Source organism: Nerophis lumbriciformis, linkage group LG07 (assembly GCF_033978685.3).
Source record: "Nerophis lumbriciformis linkage group LG07, RoL_Nlum_v2.1, whole genome shotgun sequence".
In the NCBI taxonomy this organism is placed as follows: domain Eukaryota; kingdom Metazoa; phylum Chordata; class Actinopteri; order Syngnathiformes; family Syngnathidae; genus Nerophis; species Nerophis lumbriciformis.
Window position 1 is genome coordinate 6,760,088 of NC_084554.2, and position 20,318 is coordinate 6,780,405.

Below are 20,318 nucleotides of genomic sequence, written 5' to 3' on the forward strand. Positions count from 1 at the left end.
GACAATGCCAAGCCACGTGTGACAACAGCGTGGCGTCATAGTAAAAGAGTGCGGGTACTAGACTGGCCTGCTTGTAGTCCAGACCTGTCTCCCATTGAAAATCTATTTGAAAGTCTATTCAATTGAATATAAGTTGAACACGATTTGCCAATCATTGTATTCTCTTTTTATTTACCATCTACACAATGTGCCAACTTCACTGGTTTGGGGTTTTGGATATTAATTATGAAATTCTGTTCCTAGATTACATACATGCTAATAAAAAAAACTCTGCAATGATGTATTTTACAGACAAAAAGTAACACACTTTATCCCATGCTTGTGCAACAGCACACATCTCATTGTGAAAAATGTGAATGTTTGAAGGGGAACAAAATGTGATCTCTGAAAGGGTTACATGTCTCACATTCTACACAGTAGGACACCCACCCAGACATACCATATACAGAATCACAATCAGAATGACTTTAATAATCCCCAAGGGGAAATACAGATTTTCAGCACAATCCCATTCAAGAGCAGACAAACATTACAGGGAGACAGAACAGGATCAAACATTACAGGGGGACAGAACAGGATCACTGATGGGTCTGCCAACTTCCGGCGCCTCTTAAAGAAAATGTGAGAAACAGGTAAATGCTGGGGGGTGAGAAAAAAAATTGGCAGAGGCCAAGGGAAAAAAAAACTCATAGCCATGGCACAAATAAACATGTGTGTTAGAGGAAAACGTCAAAGATCACAAAGGACATTAAAGACATTAAAAGAGCAGAGCTGATGCAACCGGCCACTTCTACACACAGCCTCAAAAGTAGAACAACATGATGTGTTTCATGTGCTCTTGTAAAATGTGTCATTGAATAATAATACAGCATTTACATAATAATACTCTGACTTGTTAAGTGTTCATCATGAAAGAAAATGAAACAAATTGTGTGCATGACGCCAGGCACTGTCAAGAAGAGTAAAAAAGACAAAGATTGAAGGTGGCAATGAATGGGGTAGAGGGGCCCACAAAGATACTCTTTCAGAGGGACCACAATTCCCAGCAAGGGCCTTGACAAGCAATATTAAATAGATGATAAATAACTATGATATCAATAAATGTAACAATGTTATATAGCAAAGTAAAAGTTGTGTTTCTTATCTAAGTAAATGTAACTGGTTACTACTCACCTATGTGGATAAGTGTGTTCACTTTTGACAGCTACGACAAAATAAAAGTCAAAACATAATAAAAATGATTTATTTGTCATAAGAAACCATCTTTATCTTTCGCGGCGATCGCTGCGTTTAGAAACAAGCATGCAGTCAATGTTTGGCTTCACCGTGTCTAATTTCACTTTCACTTTCTTTGATATTGTGCCAGCAGAAGCGTCTGCCTCACACTTTTCCCCCACGTTCAGCACTTTGGCCACAGCCAGTCAATGGCATGAATGCTTTCTGCTGACTTTTTACTCAGGATGAAACTTCCTGATGCAACCCTGGCCGGGAATCCAACCCATGCGAGGCCAAAGCGTGTCCCGTTACCCCACCAGGGACGCCTCACGCTTGGGAGACATAATGGAGGAAATAAAAAGAAGTAGCCACTTTATGTCTATCAATCATTATTTGTATTGATGCTTTCTTGAGAGGACTACAATACCATCACTGATTGGATGTCATTACTTTCAACTCTAAATCTCACCTTCATTCCTCTGACTCCTCATTGGCTCAGGTGGAGCATTATTAAAAGAGCCTCGACATTTCCTGCTTCATTTGTCCTGTTTGCGAGTCAAGCGAGTGTTCGTCACTTTTGTCTTTCTCTGCGGGATTAAAAGTGACAAACGTCTTTTTGTTTCGTGCTGACATCATGAACTTGTTTTTATTCTTTCTTCTGGTCGTGCAAATGCACAGCGTGACGCCTGGTAAGTCTTTTTTATAACTTTATAAATGATTATTCATCAATCCTCTTTGTGCCTTCACTTATTTGACTTCTGAGAGTTTCTATTACTTATTAATTATATTCATTCTTATATTATTCCAGCTCTTTATTACTTCATCCTGGTTCTTTTTAAACATATTTTATTGTTTTCCTTTTTTCTTTATCATTCAACAAAATATTCAAAGTGTTCCAAGAAAGTTCTAGAAACAGAGAAATCCGTTATTTGTTTTCGCTTCAGTTTTTCTTGTTGAAAGACTTATTTTTCCAAGGCTTGTAAGAAGGAACACTGACTTCCTGAAATCTTCAACCACGGAAGTGTCAGAAAGAGTCGACATCAAATGGGCAGAACAGCTTGTGTTCATATTCAGCCTCCATTGGAGAAAAGATATGTTTATTTTCAAAATGTTCAAAGTGTCAACAGATGTCCAATAATAAAATATATTATTCATGTGTTGTACTTGTCATAGAACACCATGTGAGTCTTGACTGTGATATCTAGCAGTGTTTGATGTTGACTTTAAGACCCCACTGAAGACTGAATGAGCTCAAATATTCACAGTGCAAGATTGTTGAACATGAAACTAAATAATAAAAAGTCATCTTGTTGTTGTGTTCTTCTTTCAGTGATTCACACGCTGCAGTATTTCCAAACTACGTTCTCTCAAGTTCCAAACTTCCCAGAGTATGTGGAGATTGGTTATGTTGATGGAGTTGAGACTATTTACTATGACAGCAACATCAGGAAAGCAGAATCCAAACAGGACTGGATGAACAAAATCACAGCAGAGGATCCAAAATACTGGCAGATAGAAACAGAGACCATTGTTCGTAATGAGTTTACTAACAAACACAACCTTGAAGTTCGTAAGAAGCTTTTCAACCAAACTGGAGGTTTGTTTATGTTGAACTTTCTACTACTTCAATATATTTGATGTACTCTTGTTATACTGTAGTAAAACACACATTACTGCACTGATATACATTGTCTCTGTCCATCCCATAATAACCTACACAAATACTGTGTGTGTGTGTGTGTGTGTGTGTGTGTGTGTGTGTGTGTGTGTGTGTGTGTGTGTGTGTGTGTGTGTGTGTGTGTGTGTGTGTGTGTGTGTGTTGTGACTGCTTTACAACACTTTGTGTGTCTCAGGTGTTCACATTAACCAGAGGATGTATGGATGTGAATGGAATGATGAGACTGATGAGGTTAAAGGTTGGGATCAGTACGGTTATGATGGAGAAGATTTCATATCGTTCGACATGAAGACATGGACATATACTGCAGCAAAACCACAAGCTTTCCCCGCCAAACTCCAGTGGGACCAGAACATATTTCTACTAGACTACCAGAAGTATTATTACACTGAGGAATGTCCTTCTTACTTGAAGAAGTATGTGAAGAATGGGAAGAAGGTCCTAATGAGAACAGGTAGAAGCACACCTTGTACTTTCACCTTTTAACATGTTAGCACCCCCCCTATAGGAACATTACTGACATTACACTCTGTCTGCTTTATACTCTTTTCTCTTTCTCTCACCTTCTCTCCATCTTTACCTCCATCCACACCTTCTCTCCATCTTTACCTCTATCCACACCTTCTCTCCATCTTTACCTCCATCCACCCCTCTTCTCCATCTTTACATCCATCCACACATGTTCTCTATCTTTCCTTCCATCCACACCTTCTCTCCATCTTTACCTCCATCCACACCATCTCTCCATCTTTACCTCCATCCACACCTTCCCTCCATCTTTACCTCCATCCACACCTTCTCTCCATCTTTACCTCCATCCACACCTTCTCTCCATCTTTACCTCCATCCACACCTTCTCCCCACGTTGTCTTCTGTTCACACGTGACATCACTTCCTGTGCAGAGCTTCCAGAGGTGTTCCTCCTCCAGAAGACGCCATCCTCTCCAGTCACCTGCATGGCGACAGGTTTCTACCCCGACTTAGCCGACCTGTTTTGGAGGAAAGACGGCGAGCAGATCTTCGAGGACGTGGAGCACGGAGAGCTGCTCCCCAACCACGACGGAACCTTCCAGATGTCGGTGGAGCTGAAAGTGGAGGTGACGGCCGAGGTGGAGGGCAAGTACGAATGTGTGTTCCAGCTGTCTGGCGTCAAGGAGGACCTGGTCACCAAGCTGGAGAGAAGAAGCATCCTGAGCAACGCAAGCCATGAAGGTGAGAAAGACACATTTAGTTGGAGATGTTTCCCATCACAAGTCCACCTGTCACCATTATTGATCCATGTCACCATGACAACGCTTGACGTCTGCATGCAAAGTAGTCATGAAGGTTTCCTCTTCATGCTTTGTCACTCCACTTGGGCTTTTTTGCTCTCCACAGACAACTGGAGCGTCGCCCTCGCTGCCACGGCGGCGGTCGTCGCTGTGGCGGCCGTCCTGGCGGCCATCATCATCGTCATGGTCAGGCGTCACAGAAACAGACAAGGTGAGGGACACCAATGTCCTCCGTCTTCTTCTTCTTCTTCTTCTTCTTCTTCTCGGTCCAGGCCGTGAGTTGATGCTTTCATCAGGGCTGCATGTTTTAGTTGCCTTCCAGCCAAACACTCAAAGATCCACAGAGACAGAGCGCACACTCTCACATAGAAACACGTGAGGAAAAAGTCCATTTCACCTTGTTTCACTTTCATTTCAGCCCAGTACGATGCAGCTCGTAAGTAAAACATCTTTTCTTTGAGCCGCAAGAAACAAAGCCGTGGTGAAGCGTCACTCACATGGAGGTCTGATGTGGACCTTTGTTACAAGTTTAGCCTGAAAATCCCAACTTGAGCTGACTCCTTCACAATAAAAGACCCTCCTGTGAGCACACGCAATACAAAGTGTGGCATATCTCACGTTTGACATGAGTCCTCATGATGAGGATCAGCCAAATGAGACCTCAAGTGTGCTGACTCATCAAGAAGGTATCCTAGTCAGGAAGTAGAAGAGCAGCACTCTGCTTCTTCATGTTTCCAAGTCACACCTCAAAGATCTGATGTGAGTGACGAGGCACCTTCTGGATGTTCTTCCTTCACCGTTTGCGTTTGTCCCGCAGCTCGCCACGGCGGCGTGGAGCTCTCCGAGAAGGTGGCGGCTGAAGGCTGAGTAAGTCTGCACCTCCAAATGTTCTTGTGTGAAGATGATGTTCAACTTGCTTCTGTTGGGAATGTGCTGAGTCATCTTCTTCCTCCAGGATGCTTTGTGCACTGGAACACAGAGAGATGTCTCCATCGCTGAGGGACGTCATGGAGATGTGCTTTGTTCTTCATCCCACTGCTCCTCACGCTATTCCATCTATTCTTCTTTGGCCGTTAAAATACTTTCAACATCAAACGTTGGTGGCTAGAAAATCATTCGGGGCTCACGTTTCATGGCCTTGACATCATGACGAGGATTTCTTCTTTCTTTGAATGGCCGCAGCTTATGATCAATATCACATTGTGTCACATCTCTGTCAATAAATCCGTTTGTTCTCCACTCGCCTCGCACTGCTTTCTTGGCGACCAGGAAGGCTCTCGCTCATAACAATGGTAGAAATAGCTCATTTTTATTTATCTTGTATTTTTTCATTCAACACTTAAATCCCTAGATCAGTTTCAGGTTTATCTGTCCATATCATATTCTTTTTTTAATATTTTATGCCCTTTTTGTCAAAACCCTGTTTTGTTATGGCAAAACCACTAAATAATAATGTTTACTAAACGTAATTGCAATCTTAAATAGGTCAATAATTCATAACATCATTGATTTTAATTCATTATTTTTTGAACAATGACAATTAAAAAATGCCTTAAAAATGTATTTATTTTTTTACTTTCAACACTTAAGTCTCTCGATAAACTTCAGATCCATCCCTCGTTTCTGTGACGACCTGTCACGTCAGGTGTCACATGGTCTGTTTGCGTTTGTGTTTATCTCCTAGTCAGCGCTCTTATTTTGGTCCCACTTCCTGTTTGTCTCCCTGAGCGCTTTTCCTTCCTCACCTGTCACTGATTGGCAGCCTGGCCACACCTGGTCATAGGGTGAGGGTGATGGGTCAAATGCAGAGGATAATCTCACCACACCTAGTGTGTGTGTGACAATCATTGCTACTTTAACTTGAACTAACCAGCTGGCTTCTATTTATGCCTGCCTCGCCCTCCAGTCAGGGCTCAAGGATTGTTTTGTTAAAGGTTACTCTGGTTTGCTGTATGCTGCTTTTGCTTCTGTGCACTTCCCTGCTGCACCTCCTTGTGCTCCCTGTGGGAATTAAAATACTCTCACCTGCACGTCGTCCTCCTGTCTCCTGCATCTTGGGGTCACAACTAGAGCAGCCATGCGAGTACGTGACAGCTTCTTCATTTTTTATTTGTTTTTGCCCTTTCAGTCAAAAACCTTTTGTTTTTAAGGCAAACACAAAATATCCAATATTTTCCCGGAAAAATATTTTGAAGTCAAATGTTTTAAGTGACGTAATTGGAGCCTTGAATAGTTTAAATAATTGATAATAACATGGAGTTTGATTCATTATTATTTTTGAGCAATGACAGCTTTAAAGAGAAAACAACCTGCATGGCAGCTTTATTAGAATCAACAATGCAACTTTTCTTTGTTACATTTCACCTGTTTTCACCTCTTTTATTACACTACTTAGGTTTTTTTATATATTATTTGTAGAATGTGTCGTGGACCGTTAAAAGATTAACTGCGGGCCGCAAATTCCGCCAAAGAATGTTTTCATTGGGTTATCTCACAAAATGAAACAGAAAATCTTGATATTGCTTTTACTTCTGCTATCAGGCAATGTGCAACCAAATCCAGGACCCAGCTTCAATAACATCAGTACTGCTGATGAATTTAGAGCCGGGTCAGGCCTCCATTTCAATAATAGGAGTCTCCTGCCAAAATCAGACTTAGTCAAAATCTGGATTCCAGCAAGAAAATGCAGACTTCCTTATCTTATCTTAAGGTGGCTAAGTAAAGCAGTCTCTGACAAGGACGTTGCTATTAATGCATATAATGTCTTCCCATGCCATCGTCCTGGAAAAGGTGGAGGAGTGGCCATATATTTAAAAAACACATTTCTTGTTATCTTATTGTCAATCACTAAACCAGTGGTTCTTAACCTGGGTTGGATGGAACCCTAGGGGTTCGGTGAGTCGGCTTCAGGGGTTCGGCGGAGGTCAAGACACACCCGACTCATCGTGTAAATACAAACTTCTCCCTATCGGCGTATTACGGATACGGCAACAGCTGACTGATTTGCAGGTGTGTAATTTGTTGTGAGTTTATGCACTGTGTTGGTTTTGTTCTTTGAACAAGGTGATGTTCATGCACGCTTCATTTTGTGCACCAGTACAAAAAACATGGTAACACTTTAGTATGGGGAACATATTCACCATTAATTAGTTGCTTATTAACATGCAAATTAGTTACATATTGGCTCTTAACTAATCATTATTAAGTACTTATTAACGCCTTTTTCGGCATGGCCTTATTATAACCCTAACCCTCTAACTCTGACCCTAACCCATTCTTGCCAACCCTCTCGATTTTCCCGGGAGACTCCCGAATTTAAATGCCCCTCCCGTAAATCTCCCGGGACAACCATTCTCCCGAATTTCTCCCGATTTCTACCCGGACAACAATATTGGGGGCGTGCCTTAAAGGCACTGCCTTTAGCGTCCTCTACATCCTGTCTTCACGTCCGCTGTTCCTCCAAACAAACAGCGTGCCGGCCTAGTCACACAATATTTGCGGCTTCTACATACACTTAAGTGAATGCAATGGTCAACAGCCATGGAGGTCACACTGAGGGTGGCCGTATAAACAACTCTAACACTGTTACAAATATGCACCACACTGTGAACCCACACCAAACAAGAATGACAAACTTTCGGGAGAACATCCGCACCGTAACACAACATAAACACAACAGAACAAATACCCGGAACCCCTTGCAGCACTAACCCCTCCAGGATGCTACAATATACACCCCCGCTACCACCAAACCCCGCCCACCTCAATGCCCCCCCCACACTCGCCCTAACCCTAACCAAATAACTCTAAATTAAGTTTTTATTACTTAGAATATGTTCCCCTAGTGTCCAAAAAACTCTAAATACAATCTTTGTTACTTGGAATATATTGCCCATACTAAAGTGTTACCAAAAACATATAACTTTGTCTTCAATTTGAATTTTTATTTTTATTTTTATTTTTTCACTAAAGAAGGGTTGGGTGAATGCGCGTATGAAAGTGGTGGGGTTCGGTGCCTCCAACAAGGTTAAGAACCACTGCACTAAACAATTTGAACTTGACGTGTATAAGCGAGCGTGGTCATACAGAACTGCAGTTCCTGGAGGAGGTCAAGTCCAACAAATGTGGCACTCCTAACCTGGAGAAGCCGAAGCAGTTTTATATTCCTCCTTCCTGTCACATAGCAACATCCCATCTTATTGCCTGAACTACTCCAGTCTACATACAAATGTCAAACTAACTATTTAATGATGTGCTCAAACTGAAATACTACTATTTAAGTGATGGTGTGCTTTCTCCAAGATATTCACCATATGAGTTCATTAAGGCACTTCAAACTCCTTGCCCTGCAGCTTGAATTCTGCCATGGCCAAGCTCTCTTCATTGTAGGCTGTTAGAGACCTCCCTCTGTATCATTTATTATCCTTCATTTCAACGAGTCACCTTCTTTTGCTCAGTGATTTCAATCTTGATTGCTGGACTTCCTCATCTGATAATCTTCAAGCTGTATGGAACTCACTAAATTAAACTCAATCAATCTCCTCCTCAACTCCACCAAACTCTAAAAGCCATCAAAATGTTCCTGACTTGATGTAAAGTCTCCACACAAGTACACTGATACTGTCAACCACCTGAGTGATCAATGTACCATCGCAGCTCTAACAAACTGCCAGCTGACAAAATCAAAAGCCAACAAAAAGAGACATTAAAAAGGTTTGCTTCCCAGCTTTTATGTGCCACTTAGCTGCCTTTCAGTGGAGCAGAGTTGCTTTAATTGATGATGTAGAGCAGGGTTGGCCAACCAGTCAGAGACTAAGAGCCACTTTTTTTTACTGTGTTACTGCAAAGAGCCACGTCCTACACATGAGCACACATGAACATCACCCCATCCCTTCCTCACGCGCACAAACACACACACGCACACACACACACACACACACACACACACACACACACACACACACACACACACACACACACACACACACACACACACACACACACACACACACAGACCTCTGCTCAGCCAGATTGATTGTAAATGTCACACACCAACATGACTCCTACAGTACTAAGACCACAGGCCACTTATTTTCAACAATTAACATTGTGTGCACTGTGTTACGATCCGCTGCCCGGATCATAGTTTGTTTATGTTTGAGTCACGTGTTTTCAGCACCTTGATTTTGTTTGTTTTCAGTTGCCATGTCAACCGATTACATTCACCTGCCTCTGGTTAGTGTTCGGGACGCGCACCTGTTGCCCGGGCACTAATCAGAGGGCTATTTAGTCTTTGCCCTGGCCTCACTCGGTCTGGCTTCCTAGTTTGTTCCCACACAACTGATGACGACGTTTATTTCATGTTCCTTAGCTGCTAGTTTTCACGCTAGGCTATTTTGGTTTACTAGCTCCCACGCTAGCCCTTTTGTTTTGCCTTTTGTGCTACGTGTATGTCTTTAGTTTATTCATCGTATGATTTATATGTTAAATAAATCATATTCCTACCTGCAAGCTGTGTCTGAAGCCGTCTGCATCCCTGGGAGAACACACCCGCATCACGATGCGACCACGTCGTTACACACTGTCTCACACACACATACTTGCCAACCTTGAGACCTCCGATTTCGGGAGGTGGGGGGTGGGTGGCGTGGTTGGGGTGGGGCGGGAGGCGTGGTTGGGGGCGTGGTTAAGAGGAGAGGAGTATATTTACAGCTAGAATTCACCAACTCGAGTCCATCCATCCATCCATTTTCTACCGCTTATTCCCTTTTGGGGTCGCGGGGGGCGATGGAGCCTATCTCAGCTACCATCGGGCAGAAGGCGGAGTACACCCTGGACAAGTCGCCACCTCATCGCAGGGCCAACACAGATAACCAACTCGAGTATTTCATATATATATATATATATATATATATATATATATTTATATATATATATATATATATATATATATATATATATGAAATACTTGAATTTCAGTGAATTCTAGCTATATTTATATTTATTTATTTTATTATGTATATAACTAAAAGAAATACTTGAATTTCAGTGTTCATTTAGTTACACATATACACACACACGTAACACTCATCTACTCATTGTTGTACTTGAAAGTACAATGCAATACAATTCCGGGGCAATGGCACCTATCAAATACACAGTAATGAAAACACAGTTGTTCTACTAACTGTACTGTGTGTTATGAGAGTAGAGTATGTGTGTGTGTGGTCCTTTAATAGGTGAGCATGTGAGGTGAGTGACATCAGTGAGTGTGTGGGCGAGAAAAGAGAGGGAGCGGTAGCGTGAGTGCGGGGAGGGACTAGTTGGTTTTGTGTTGGATTGGCTGTGTGCAAGCAATCAATAAAGCAAGAGTTGCAACTAATCGCTGGACTCATCATTCACCCTAAAGTCGTCCGCTGTGGAGACCCACTGCCGGGTAAGGTGAAGGGTGTTGCCCCGAGCATGCATCGGCCCTGGAGAAGTGTCTCCTCTGCACTCTTCGACTACGGTCTCGTTCTTCTGCTTGGTCTCCACACAATATATGCAATATTTTTTCCACATGAAACATTTTAAAGTGAATTTTTTTAAGTAATAATTCATTGTAACATAGATTTTTTGTCTTTAATTTTTTTTTTTTTGAGCAATGGCAAAAAAAATAAAAATAAACAAAGACAAAAGAAAAAAAAAACAGCCTGCATGGCAGCTTTTGTGTCAACATTGCAACTTTTTCTAGTTAGATTTCACCTCATTCCACTTTTTAAAAAATGTTTTTTTGTATTTTTGCAAAACTATCAATTTTGCAATTTTTGCAGAATGTGTGGGGGGCCGGTAAACGATTAGCTGCGGGTTGCAAATGGCCCCGGGGCCGCACTTTGGACATCTCTGGCATAGAGTAAGCTAAAGTGACGCTGAAGATTTGAAGCTTTGAAATGCGCTAATGACGCCTGACGTATAAGGCAGAATGGCTTGCCGTTACGTTCAACAAAAAAATATAAACTCTCCCACTCTGTTCAAATTCCCTGTGTTCTTCTTATTTTCCTTTTGCTGTGCTATTTTTCCCTGCCATTTTGAGAGTGAACTTGTCACAAATGGTTTACTACTGTGATCTCACGCACATGCACCTTTGACCTCACTCAAACCGGCTTCAGTTTCTTCTTCTTCTTCTTCTTATGAGCAACTCTAACCGGCTTAAGCCGGGCGAAAAGAGTAATCCGAGTATTGTAATCCAAGTATTTCCTTTTTTTTTCCGTGATGATCACGATCACGGCCGATAGAAGAGGCCGCGTGTTGAACGCCACGGTGTTTTACAAGCTGGATTTTGAGAAAACGCCCTCTTTGTGCTAAGCGGAAGTCGATGAAGCGGCCGTGTGTCTCGGTCGCGCTGCATTTTGGGAAATGTAGTGTTTTTCGTCCCGGCGAACGCCAGGGACAGTAGATATACTACAGTACAGTAACACAGCAACGTGGGCCTCCGACACCAAAAAGTTTGTCGCGTCTACACCTCGTGGGCACTAATAGATTTAAAAAAAAATGTTATGTATATACAAACCCCGTTTCCATACGAGTTGGGAAATTGTGTTAGATGTAAATATAAACGGAATACAATGATTTGCAAATCATTTTCAACCCATATTCAGTTGAATATGCTACAAAGACAACATATTTGATGTTCAAACTGATAAACATTTTTTTTTTTTTGCAAATAATCATTAACTTTGGAATTGGATGCCAGCAACACGTGACAAAGAAGTTGGGAAAGGTGTCAATAAATACTGATAAAGTTGAGGAATGCTCATCAAACACTTATTTGGAACATCCCACAGGTGAACAGGCAAATTGGGATCAGGTGGGTGCCATGATTGGGTATAAAAGTAGACTCCATGAAATGCTCAGTCATTCACAAACAATGATGGGGCGAGGGTCACCACTTTGTCAACAAATGCGTGAGCAAATTGTTGAACAGTTTAAGAAAAACCTTTCTCAACCAGCTATTGCAAGGAATTTAGGGATTTCACCATCTACGGTCCGTAATATCATCAAAGGGTTCAGATAATCTGGAGAAATCACTACACGTAAGCAGCTAAGCCTGTGACCTTGGATCCCTCAGGCTGTACTGCATCAACAAGCGACATCTGTAAAGGATATCACCACATGGGCTCAGGAACACTTCAGAAACCCACTGTCAGTAACTACAGTTGGTTGATACATCTGTAAGTGCAAGTTGAAACTCTCCTATGCAAGGCGAAAACCGTTTATCAACAACACCCAGAAACGCCGTCGGCTTCCCTGGGCCTGAGCTCATCTAAGATGGACTGATACAAAGTGGAAAAGTGTTCTGCGGTCTGACGAGTCCACATTTCAAATTGTTTTTGGAAACTGTGGACGTCGTGTCCTCCGGACCAAAGAGGAAAAGAACCATCCGGATTGTTATAGGCGCAAAGTTGAAAAGCCAGCATCTGTGATGGTATGGGGGTGTATTAGTGCCCAAGACATGGGTAACTTACACATCTGTGAAGGCGCTATTAATGCTGAAAGGTACATACAGGTTTTGGAGCAACATATGTTGCCATCCAAGCAACGTTACCATGGAAGCCCCTGCTTATTTCAGCAAGACAATGCCAAGCCACGTGTTACATCAACGTGGCTTCATAGTAAAAGAGTGCAGGTACTAGACTGGCCTGCCTGTAGTCCAGACCTGTCTCCCATTGAAAATGTGTGGTGCATTATGAAGCCTAAAATAGCACAACGGAGACCCCCGGACTGTTGACCAACTTAAGCTGTACATCAAGCAAGAATGGGAAAGAATTCCACCTGAGAAGCTTAAAAAATGTGTCTCCTCAGTTCCCAAACATTTACTGAGTGTTGTTAAAAGGAAAGGCCATGTAACACAGTGGTGAACATGCCATTTCCCAACTACTTTGGCACGTGTTGCAGCCATGAAATTGCAAAGAAAAAAATAAAGTTTATGAGTTTGAACATCAAATATCTTGTCTTTGTAGTGCATTCAATTGAATATGGGTTGAAAAGGATTTGCAAATCATTGTATTCCGTTTATATTTACATCCAACACAATTTCCCAACTCATATGGAAACGGGGTTTGTATTTTTAAATTTGTAATTTTTTTTTTTAATTTAAATTTTTTCTAATAGAGTTAAGAGCCGCATGAAACCAGCAGCCAAAGAGCCGCATGAGGCTCGCGAGCCATGGGTTGGCTAGCCCTGGTCTAGAGTCCCATTAGGCTACTGTTTACTTACCTGAATCGGTGCAGAAAGGTTTAGCGGCAAATATAAAAGCGACCATTAAAAAAGATATTTCAAATGGGATGGAGTGGATTTTTACACTCTTAATAAAAATATTGTTTTTGAAGATTGAAAGCATTTATCATCAGCAAGACGTTACTGACCTCACTTCATTTGACACTCACAAGCATTTAGAGAAGAAACCATTAGATGCACCAATGTCTTTACATCTGAGGGCTCCACTAATTAAACATTAAGTTTAAAGGGGAACATTATCACAATTTCAGAATGTTAAAACCATTAAAAATCAGTTCCCAGTGGCTTATTTTATTTTTCGAAGTTTTTTTCAAAATTTTACCCATCACGCAATATCCCTAAAAAAAGCTTCAAAGTGCCTGATTTTAACCATCGTTATAAACACCCGTCCATTTTCCTGTGACGTCACATAGTGATGCCAACACAAACAAACATGGCGCATAGAACAGCAAGCTATAGCGACATTAGCTCGGATTCAGACTCGGATTTCAGCGGCTTAAGCGATTCAACAGATTACGCATGTATTGAAACGGATGGTTGTAGTGTGGAGGCAGGTAGCGAAAACGAAATTGAAGAAGAAACTGAAGCTATTGAGCCATATCGGTTTGAACCGTATGCAAGCGAAATCGACGAAAACGACACGACAGCCAGCGACACGGGAGAAAGCGAGGACGAATTTGGCGATCGCCTTCTGACCAACGATTGGTATGTGTTTGTTTGGCATTAAAGGAAACTAACAACTATGAACTAGGTTTACAGCATATAAAAATACATTTGGCAACAACATGCACTTTGAGAGTGCAGACAGCCCAATTTTCATCAATTAATATATTCTGTAGACATACCCTCATCCGCTCTCTTTTCCTGAAAGCTGATCTATCCAGTTTTTAAGTTGATGTCAGCAGGCTAGGGAAGCTAGGGTCGATATTCTTCTCTTGATCATCTTCGGTGGCATAAGGGACGGTGTGAGCCAAGACATCCAGGGGGTTTAGCTCGCTCGTCTGCGGAACAAACTGCCGCCATTGCTTGCCGTGCTACCGAGGTCCTTTGTCCCTGAATTGCTCACACACTCCGGCAGATTCAATGGGGGTCTGGCGGCAGATTTCTTTGACTTTATCGTTGGAAATGCATCTGCTTTGAGTGTCGCAGGATATCCACACATTCTTGCCATCTCTGTCGTAGCATAGCTTTCGTCGGTAAAGTGTGCGGAACAAACGTCCAATTTCTTGCCACTTTCGCATCTTTGGACCACTGGTGCAACTTGAATCCGTCCCTGTTCGTGTTGTTACACCCTCCGACAACACACCGACGAGGCATGATGTCTCCAAGGTACGGAAAACAGTCGAAAAAACGGAAAATAACAGAGCTGATTTGACTCGGTGTTTGAGAAAATGGCGGATTGCTTCCCGATGTGACGCCACGTTGTGACGTCATCGCTCCGAGAGCGAATATTAGAAAGGCGTTTATTTCGCCAAAATTCACCCATTTAGAGTTCGGAAATCGGTTAAAAAAATATATGGTCTTTTTTCTGCAACATCAAGGTATATATTGACGCTTACATAGGTCTGGTGATAATGTCCCCCTTTAAGTTAAGGATAAGTTTGTTTGCAGTTGATTTCCTGCTACACATATTAGTCTCATCTACAATTCATGTCTGCTGTTGTTTTTATGTGTGAAGTTCATATTTTGTCTGTGAAGTTGACCGGGAGGAAGTCGCTACTATCACAAAATAAAATACAAGTCGCAACACCATAAAAATGAGTGTTTTTTACGTGAAAGTAAAGGAAAGTAATATAATGGATGTATATAGTGTAATATATTTGTAATCTTTTAATGGCTGTTAAGTAGAGGAGACACGGACATCAGCGTGGATCTACAGGAGCTTTATTTTTCAACTCACATGTAAGCAAATGCGTCACAGAGTGAATCCCGGTCCTTCAAAATTGCTATTTCTTTGGAATCAAAGTAAATAATATATACAAATAAAAATATATATATTACATATAGCATTATTATACTATTGTTTGAGCACTACTGATAAGTGATGCACCAAAAATCCAGTCATCTTAAATAGACTTTGCTCACCAAAACCGGATGTTGTGGTTGTGGGACTTTGGAGCGTTTGGACTGTCAAAAACAATCAGATCTTTGTCACTTGAGGGCAAACAAATAATCAGATTTGGTGTGCAGTGTAAACGGGTCATAAGACCTGCTCAGTGGCCTTGTGGTTAGAGTGTCCGCCCTGAGACTGAAAGGTTGTGAATTCAAACCCCAACCGAGTCAAACCAAAGAATGGGACCCACCGCCTCCCTGCTTGGCACTCATCATCAACGGTTGAAATTGGGGGTTAAATCACCAAAATGATTCCCGAGCGCAGCCACTGCTGCTGCTCACTGCTCCCCTCACCTCCCAGGGGGTGAACATGGGGATGGGTCAAACGCAGAGGATAATTTCACCACACCTAGTGTGTGTGTGACTATCGTTGGGACTTTAACTTTAAAATGATACCGAAGATATATTTTAATGACTCACTCATTTAATCACATCAAGGATTGTTCGTTACATTTGTTTACCTTCATAAATCATGTGCTGTGTGTTCTTAATTGAAAATACGAAATAAAGAGAAACATTTGATAGTTTCATCTTTTATATAGGCATAAGGCATTTCAAGAAATACAATATTAATAACTATATATGTATATGCCAATAATAATGTAAGATGAGGGTGCGATTGCACAATGTTATTAATGTACTCTTCTCTTATTATAAACAGGAGGCTGCAACAACAATGCCAACACACAGCAATTCCACTCAATCTAGGCCAAGCTGGCTGTACACTGTGGCATTGAACCCAGCAAAACTGGAAATGCCACAGCACAAGACAACACTAAGATCCTCCCTATGACGAAGGACTCGGAGGACAGCATTCCAGATGCCTTTGAGGTGGTGCCACCTCAGAACTGTCCCTTCCCGGACAACCGTGTCACATACATTGGTGGCTGGGTGGTAAGAAACATTCTCACCAGGCTAACGTGTCACACATGTAGATTTGTCTTAGTTACTACGGTCATACAACTTATTAATGAATAAACAATGGTGGACTTGTTATGTCTTTCATGAATATTCACAGTGTGTATTGTTCATGTTGAACAATAGGGTCCCAGAATAGAGCCCTGAGGAACCCCACGGGTCATAGCCATTTGGTCAGAGACACAGTTACCAATTCCAACAAAGTATGTCCTGTGATCGAGATAGGACTTGAACCAGTTAAGAGCAGAACCGGATATTCCCACCCACTTTTGTAACCTCTGTAATAAGATAGTATGGTCAACGGTGTCAAAGGCAGCCCTCGGGTCCAGCAGAGCCAAGACTGAGACTTGTCCTGCATCTGCACAGGCGGATATCATTTGTCACTGTATCACTGTTTCAGTGCTGTGGTGGGACCTAAAGCCTGATTGGAAAGTATCAAACACATTGTTAAACAGGAGAAAGTCACCAAGCTTTTGGTAGTGATGTACGGAAAGATGTACTGAAATTTCAATACGGCCGATACCAGCTCTTTATGCTCTAATATCCATTCTCAAGTCAAAATATTGATAGTTTTGATACTTTAGTTATTTGAGATAATGTATATCATGAACATGAACACAGTGTAAAGTTACTAAATCACTGAGAGCTTGGCAAAATGAAACGCGATTGGTGGGAACTACTTTTTCTCCCGCAGAGGTAAGTACGTACGTTGTGCTGCGCTCAGTCATTCAGTCGGTCATTTTTTATTTAGAAGGGAACATTATCACAATTTTAGAATTGTTAAAACCATTAAAAATCAGTTCCCAGTGGCTTATTATATTTTTCGAAGATTTTTCAAAATTTTACCCATCACGCAATATCCCTAAAAAAAGCTTCAAAGTGCCTGATTTTAACCATCGTTATATACACCCGTCCATTTTCCTGTGACGTCACATAGTGATGCCAACACAAACAAACATGGCGGAAAGAACAGCAAGCTATAGCGACATTAGCTCGGATTCAGACTCGGATTTCAGCGGCTTAAGCGATTCAACAGATTACGAATGTATTGAAATCAATCAATCAATCAATCAATCTTTATTTATATAGCCCTAAATCACAAGTGTCTCAAAGGGCTGCACAAGCCACAACGACATCCTCGGTACAAAGCCCACATACGGGCAAGGAAAAACTCACCCCAGTGGGACGTCGATGTGAATGACTATGAGAAACCTTGGAGAGGACCGCATATGTGGGTAACCCCCCCCCTCTAGGGGAGACCGAAAGCAATGGATGTCGAGTGGGTCTGACATAATATTGTGAGAGTCCAGTCCATAGTGGATCCAACATAATAGTAAGAGTCCAGTCCATAGTGGGGCCAGCAGGACACCATCCCGAGCGGAGACGGGTCAGCAGCGTAGAGATGTTCCCAGCCGATGCACAGGCGAGCGGTCCACCCCGGGTCCCGACTCTGGACAGCCAGCACTTCATCCATGGCCACCGGACCTGTGCCCCCCCCCCCTCAAGGAAAAGGGGAGCAGAGGAGAAAAGAAAAGAAACGGCAGATCAACTGGTCCAACAGGGGGGCTATTTAAAGGCTAGAGTATACAAATGTGTTTTAAGATGGGACTTAAATGCTTCTACTGAGGTAGCATCTCTAATTGTTACCGGAAGGGCATTCCATAGTACTGGAGCCCGAATAGAAAACGCTCTATAGCCCGCAGACTTTTTTTGGGCTCTGGGAATCACTAATAAGCCGGAGTTCTTTGAACGCAAATTTCTTGCCGGGACATATGGTACAATACAATCGACAAGATAGGACGGAGCTAGACCGTGTAGTATTTTATACGTAAGTAGTAAAACCTTAAAGTCACTTCTTAAGTGCACAGGAAGCCAGTGCAGGTGAGCCAGTATAGGCGTAATATGATCAAACTTTCTTGTTCTTGTCAAAAGTCTAGCAGCCGCATTTTGTACCAACTGTAATTTTTTAATGCTAGACATAGGGAGACCCGAAAATAATACGTTACAGTAGTCGAGACGAGACGTAACGAACGCATGAATAATGATCTCAGCGTCGCTAGTGGATAAAATAGAACGAATTTTAGCGATATTACGGAGATGAAAGAAGGCCGTTTTAGTAACACTCTTAATGTGTGATTCAAACGAGAGAGTTGGGTCGAAGATAATACCCAGATTCTTTACTGATTCGCCTTGTGTAATTGTTTGGTTGTCAAATGTTAAGGTGGTATTATTAAATAAATGTCGGTGTTTAGCAGGACCGATAATCAGCATTTCCGTTTTCTTGGCGTTGAGTTGCAAGAAGTTAGCGGACATCCAATATTTAATTTCATTAAGACACGCCTCCAGCTGACTACAATCCGGCGTGTTGGTCAGCCTTAGGGGCATGTAGAGTTGGGTGTCATCAGCATAGCAATGAAAGCTAACACCGTATTTGCGTATGATGTCGCCTAGCGGCAGCATGTAAATACTAAAGAGTGCAGGGCCAAGAACCGAACCCTGAGGAACTCCGCACGTTACCTTAACATAGTCAGAGGTCACATTATTATGGGAGACGCATTGCATCCTGTCAGTAAGATAAGAGTTAAACCACGACAAGGCTAAGTCTGACATACCAATACGTGTTTTGATACGCTCTAATAAAATATTATGATCGACGGTATCGAAAGCAGCGCTAAGATCAAGAAGCAGCAACATAGATGACGCATCAGAATCCATCGTCAGCAGTAGATCATTAGTCATTTTTGCGAGGGCTGTCTCCGTAGAGTGATTTGCCCTGAAACCGGATTGAAAAGGTTCACAGAGATTGTTAGACACTAAGTGTTCATTTAGCTGCTGTGCGACAATTTTTTCGAGGATTTTCGAAATAAAGGGAAGGTGGGACACCGGTCGGTAGTTTACCATGAGGTCAGGATCAAGGTTAGGTCTTTTGAGCAGAGGATGAATAACCGCTTTCTTGAATGCTAGGGGAACAGTGCCAGAGGAAAGTGATAAGTTTATAATATTTAGCACTGATGGACCTAATAATACAAAAAGCTCCTTGATAAGTTTCCCAGGAAGTGGGTCAAGTAAACATGTTGTTTGTTTTATCCCACTTACACGCTGTAATAGTTCCTCTAATGTTATTTCATCAAAAAGAGAGAGACTATTTTGTATTGCAGTATCCGTCGTAGATACAGTTGTATCTGTGTTCATAGAACCCAGTTGTAGCTGGGATGCGTTGTCTTTAATCTCCTTTCTAATGAGTTCAATTTTCTTATTAAAGAAATTCATAAAGTCATCTGCTGAGTGGGTGGAGCTATTGGGAGGAGTCCCTTGTTGGGTTAGCGATGCTACTGTACTAAACAAAAATTTAGGGTCGTTTTTGTTGAGGCGGATGAGATTTGAGTAATATTTAGCTTTAGCTAGGGTAAGCATGCGTTTATACGATATTAAACTATCACTCCATGCTTGATGGAAAACCTCAAGCTTGGTCGCGCGCCATTTGCGTTCCAACTTTCTACATGATAATTTATGAGCTCTGGTTTCCTCTGTAAACCATGGGGTGCGCCTTTTAGGGGCCCTTTTTTGTTTTAGCGGTGCTATACTATCAATGGTTTTGCGCAGGGCATTGTCAAAGTTGTTAGTGAGGTTATCAATAGAGCCGACATAATTTGGGAATGGTGCCATTACCGAAGGCAGTAGGTCAGCAAGAGTCATCGTTGTGGCGGCATTAATGTTGCGGCTGCTGTAGCAGTTATTATTATTATTAGTTTGTTGACAATGAGTCAGAACTTCGAATTTTATAAGGTAATGATCGGACATTACTTTAGTATACGGGAGTACCATAACTTTGGAGGTGGTGACACCCC

At 42.0% G+C, this 20,318-nt stretch overlaps 2 protein-coding genes across 2 annotated transcripts in view; both read left to right on the forward strand.

Annotated features, from left to right (window-relative positions):
• The window catches only part of LOC133609291 (zinc finger BED domain-containing protein 5-like), a 202,923-nt gene that overhangs the window by 77,131 nt on the left and 105,474 nt on the right, over nt 1–20,318 (forward strand). The window lies entirely within an intron of this gene.
• LOC133609152 (class I histocompatibility antigen, F10 alpha chain-like) lies at nt 1,803–5,035 on the forward strand. Its single transcript, XM_072913565.1, has 6 exons — nt 1,803–1,904; nt 2,546–2,812; nt 3,069–3,347; nt 3,797–4,105; nt 4,271–4,350; nt 4,982–5,035. Exons 1-6 carry the CDS (start codon nt 1,850–1,852, stop codon nt 5,033–5,035), a joined length of 1,044 nt encoding a protein of 347 aa, XP_072769666.1. The 5' UTR covers nt 1,803–1,849.

Excerpts from the sequence above, each read along its gene's own strand:
- LOC133609152 (XM_072913565.1), top strand. The coding sequence starts at position 1,850 with ATGAACTTGTTTTTATTCTTTCTTCTGGTCGTGCAAATGCACAGCGTG. Across the intron at positions 2,813-3,068 it reads GCTTTTCAACCAAACTGGAG|GTGTTCACATTAACCAGAGG; the intron begins GTTTGTTTATGT and ends TGTGTGTCTCAG. Across the intron at positions 4,106-4,270 it reads GAGCAACGCAAGCCATGAAG|ACAACTGGAGCGTCGCCCTC; the intron begins GTGAGAAAGACA and ends TGCTCTCCACAG.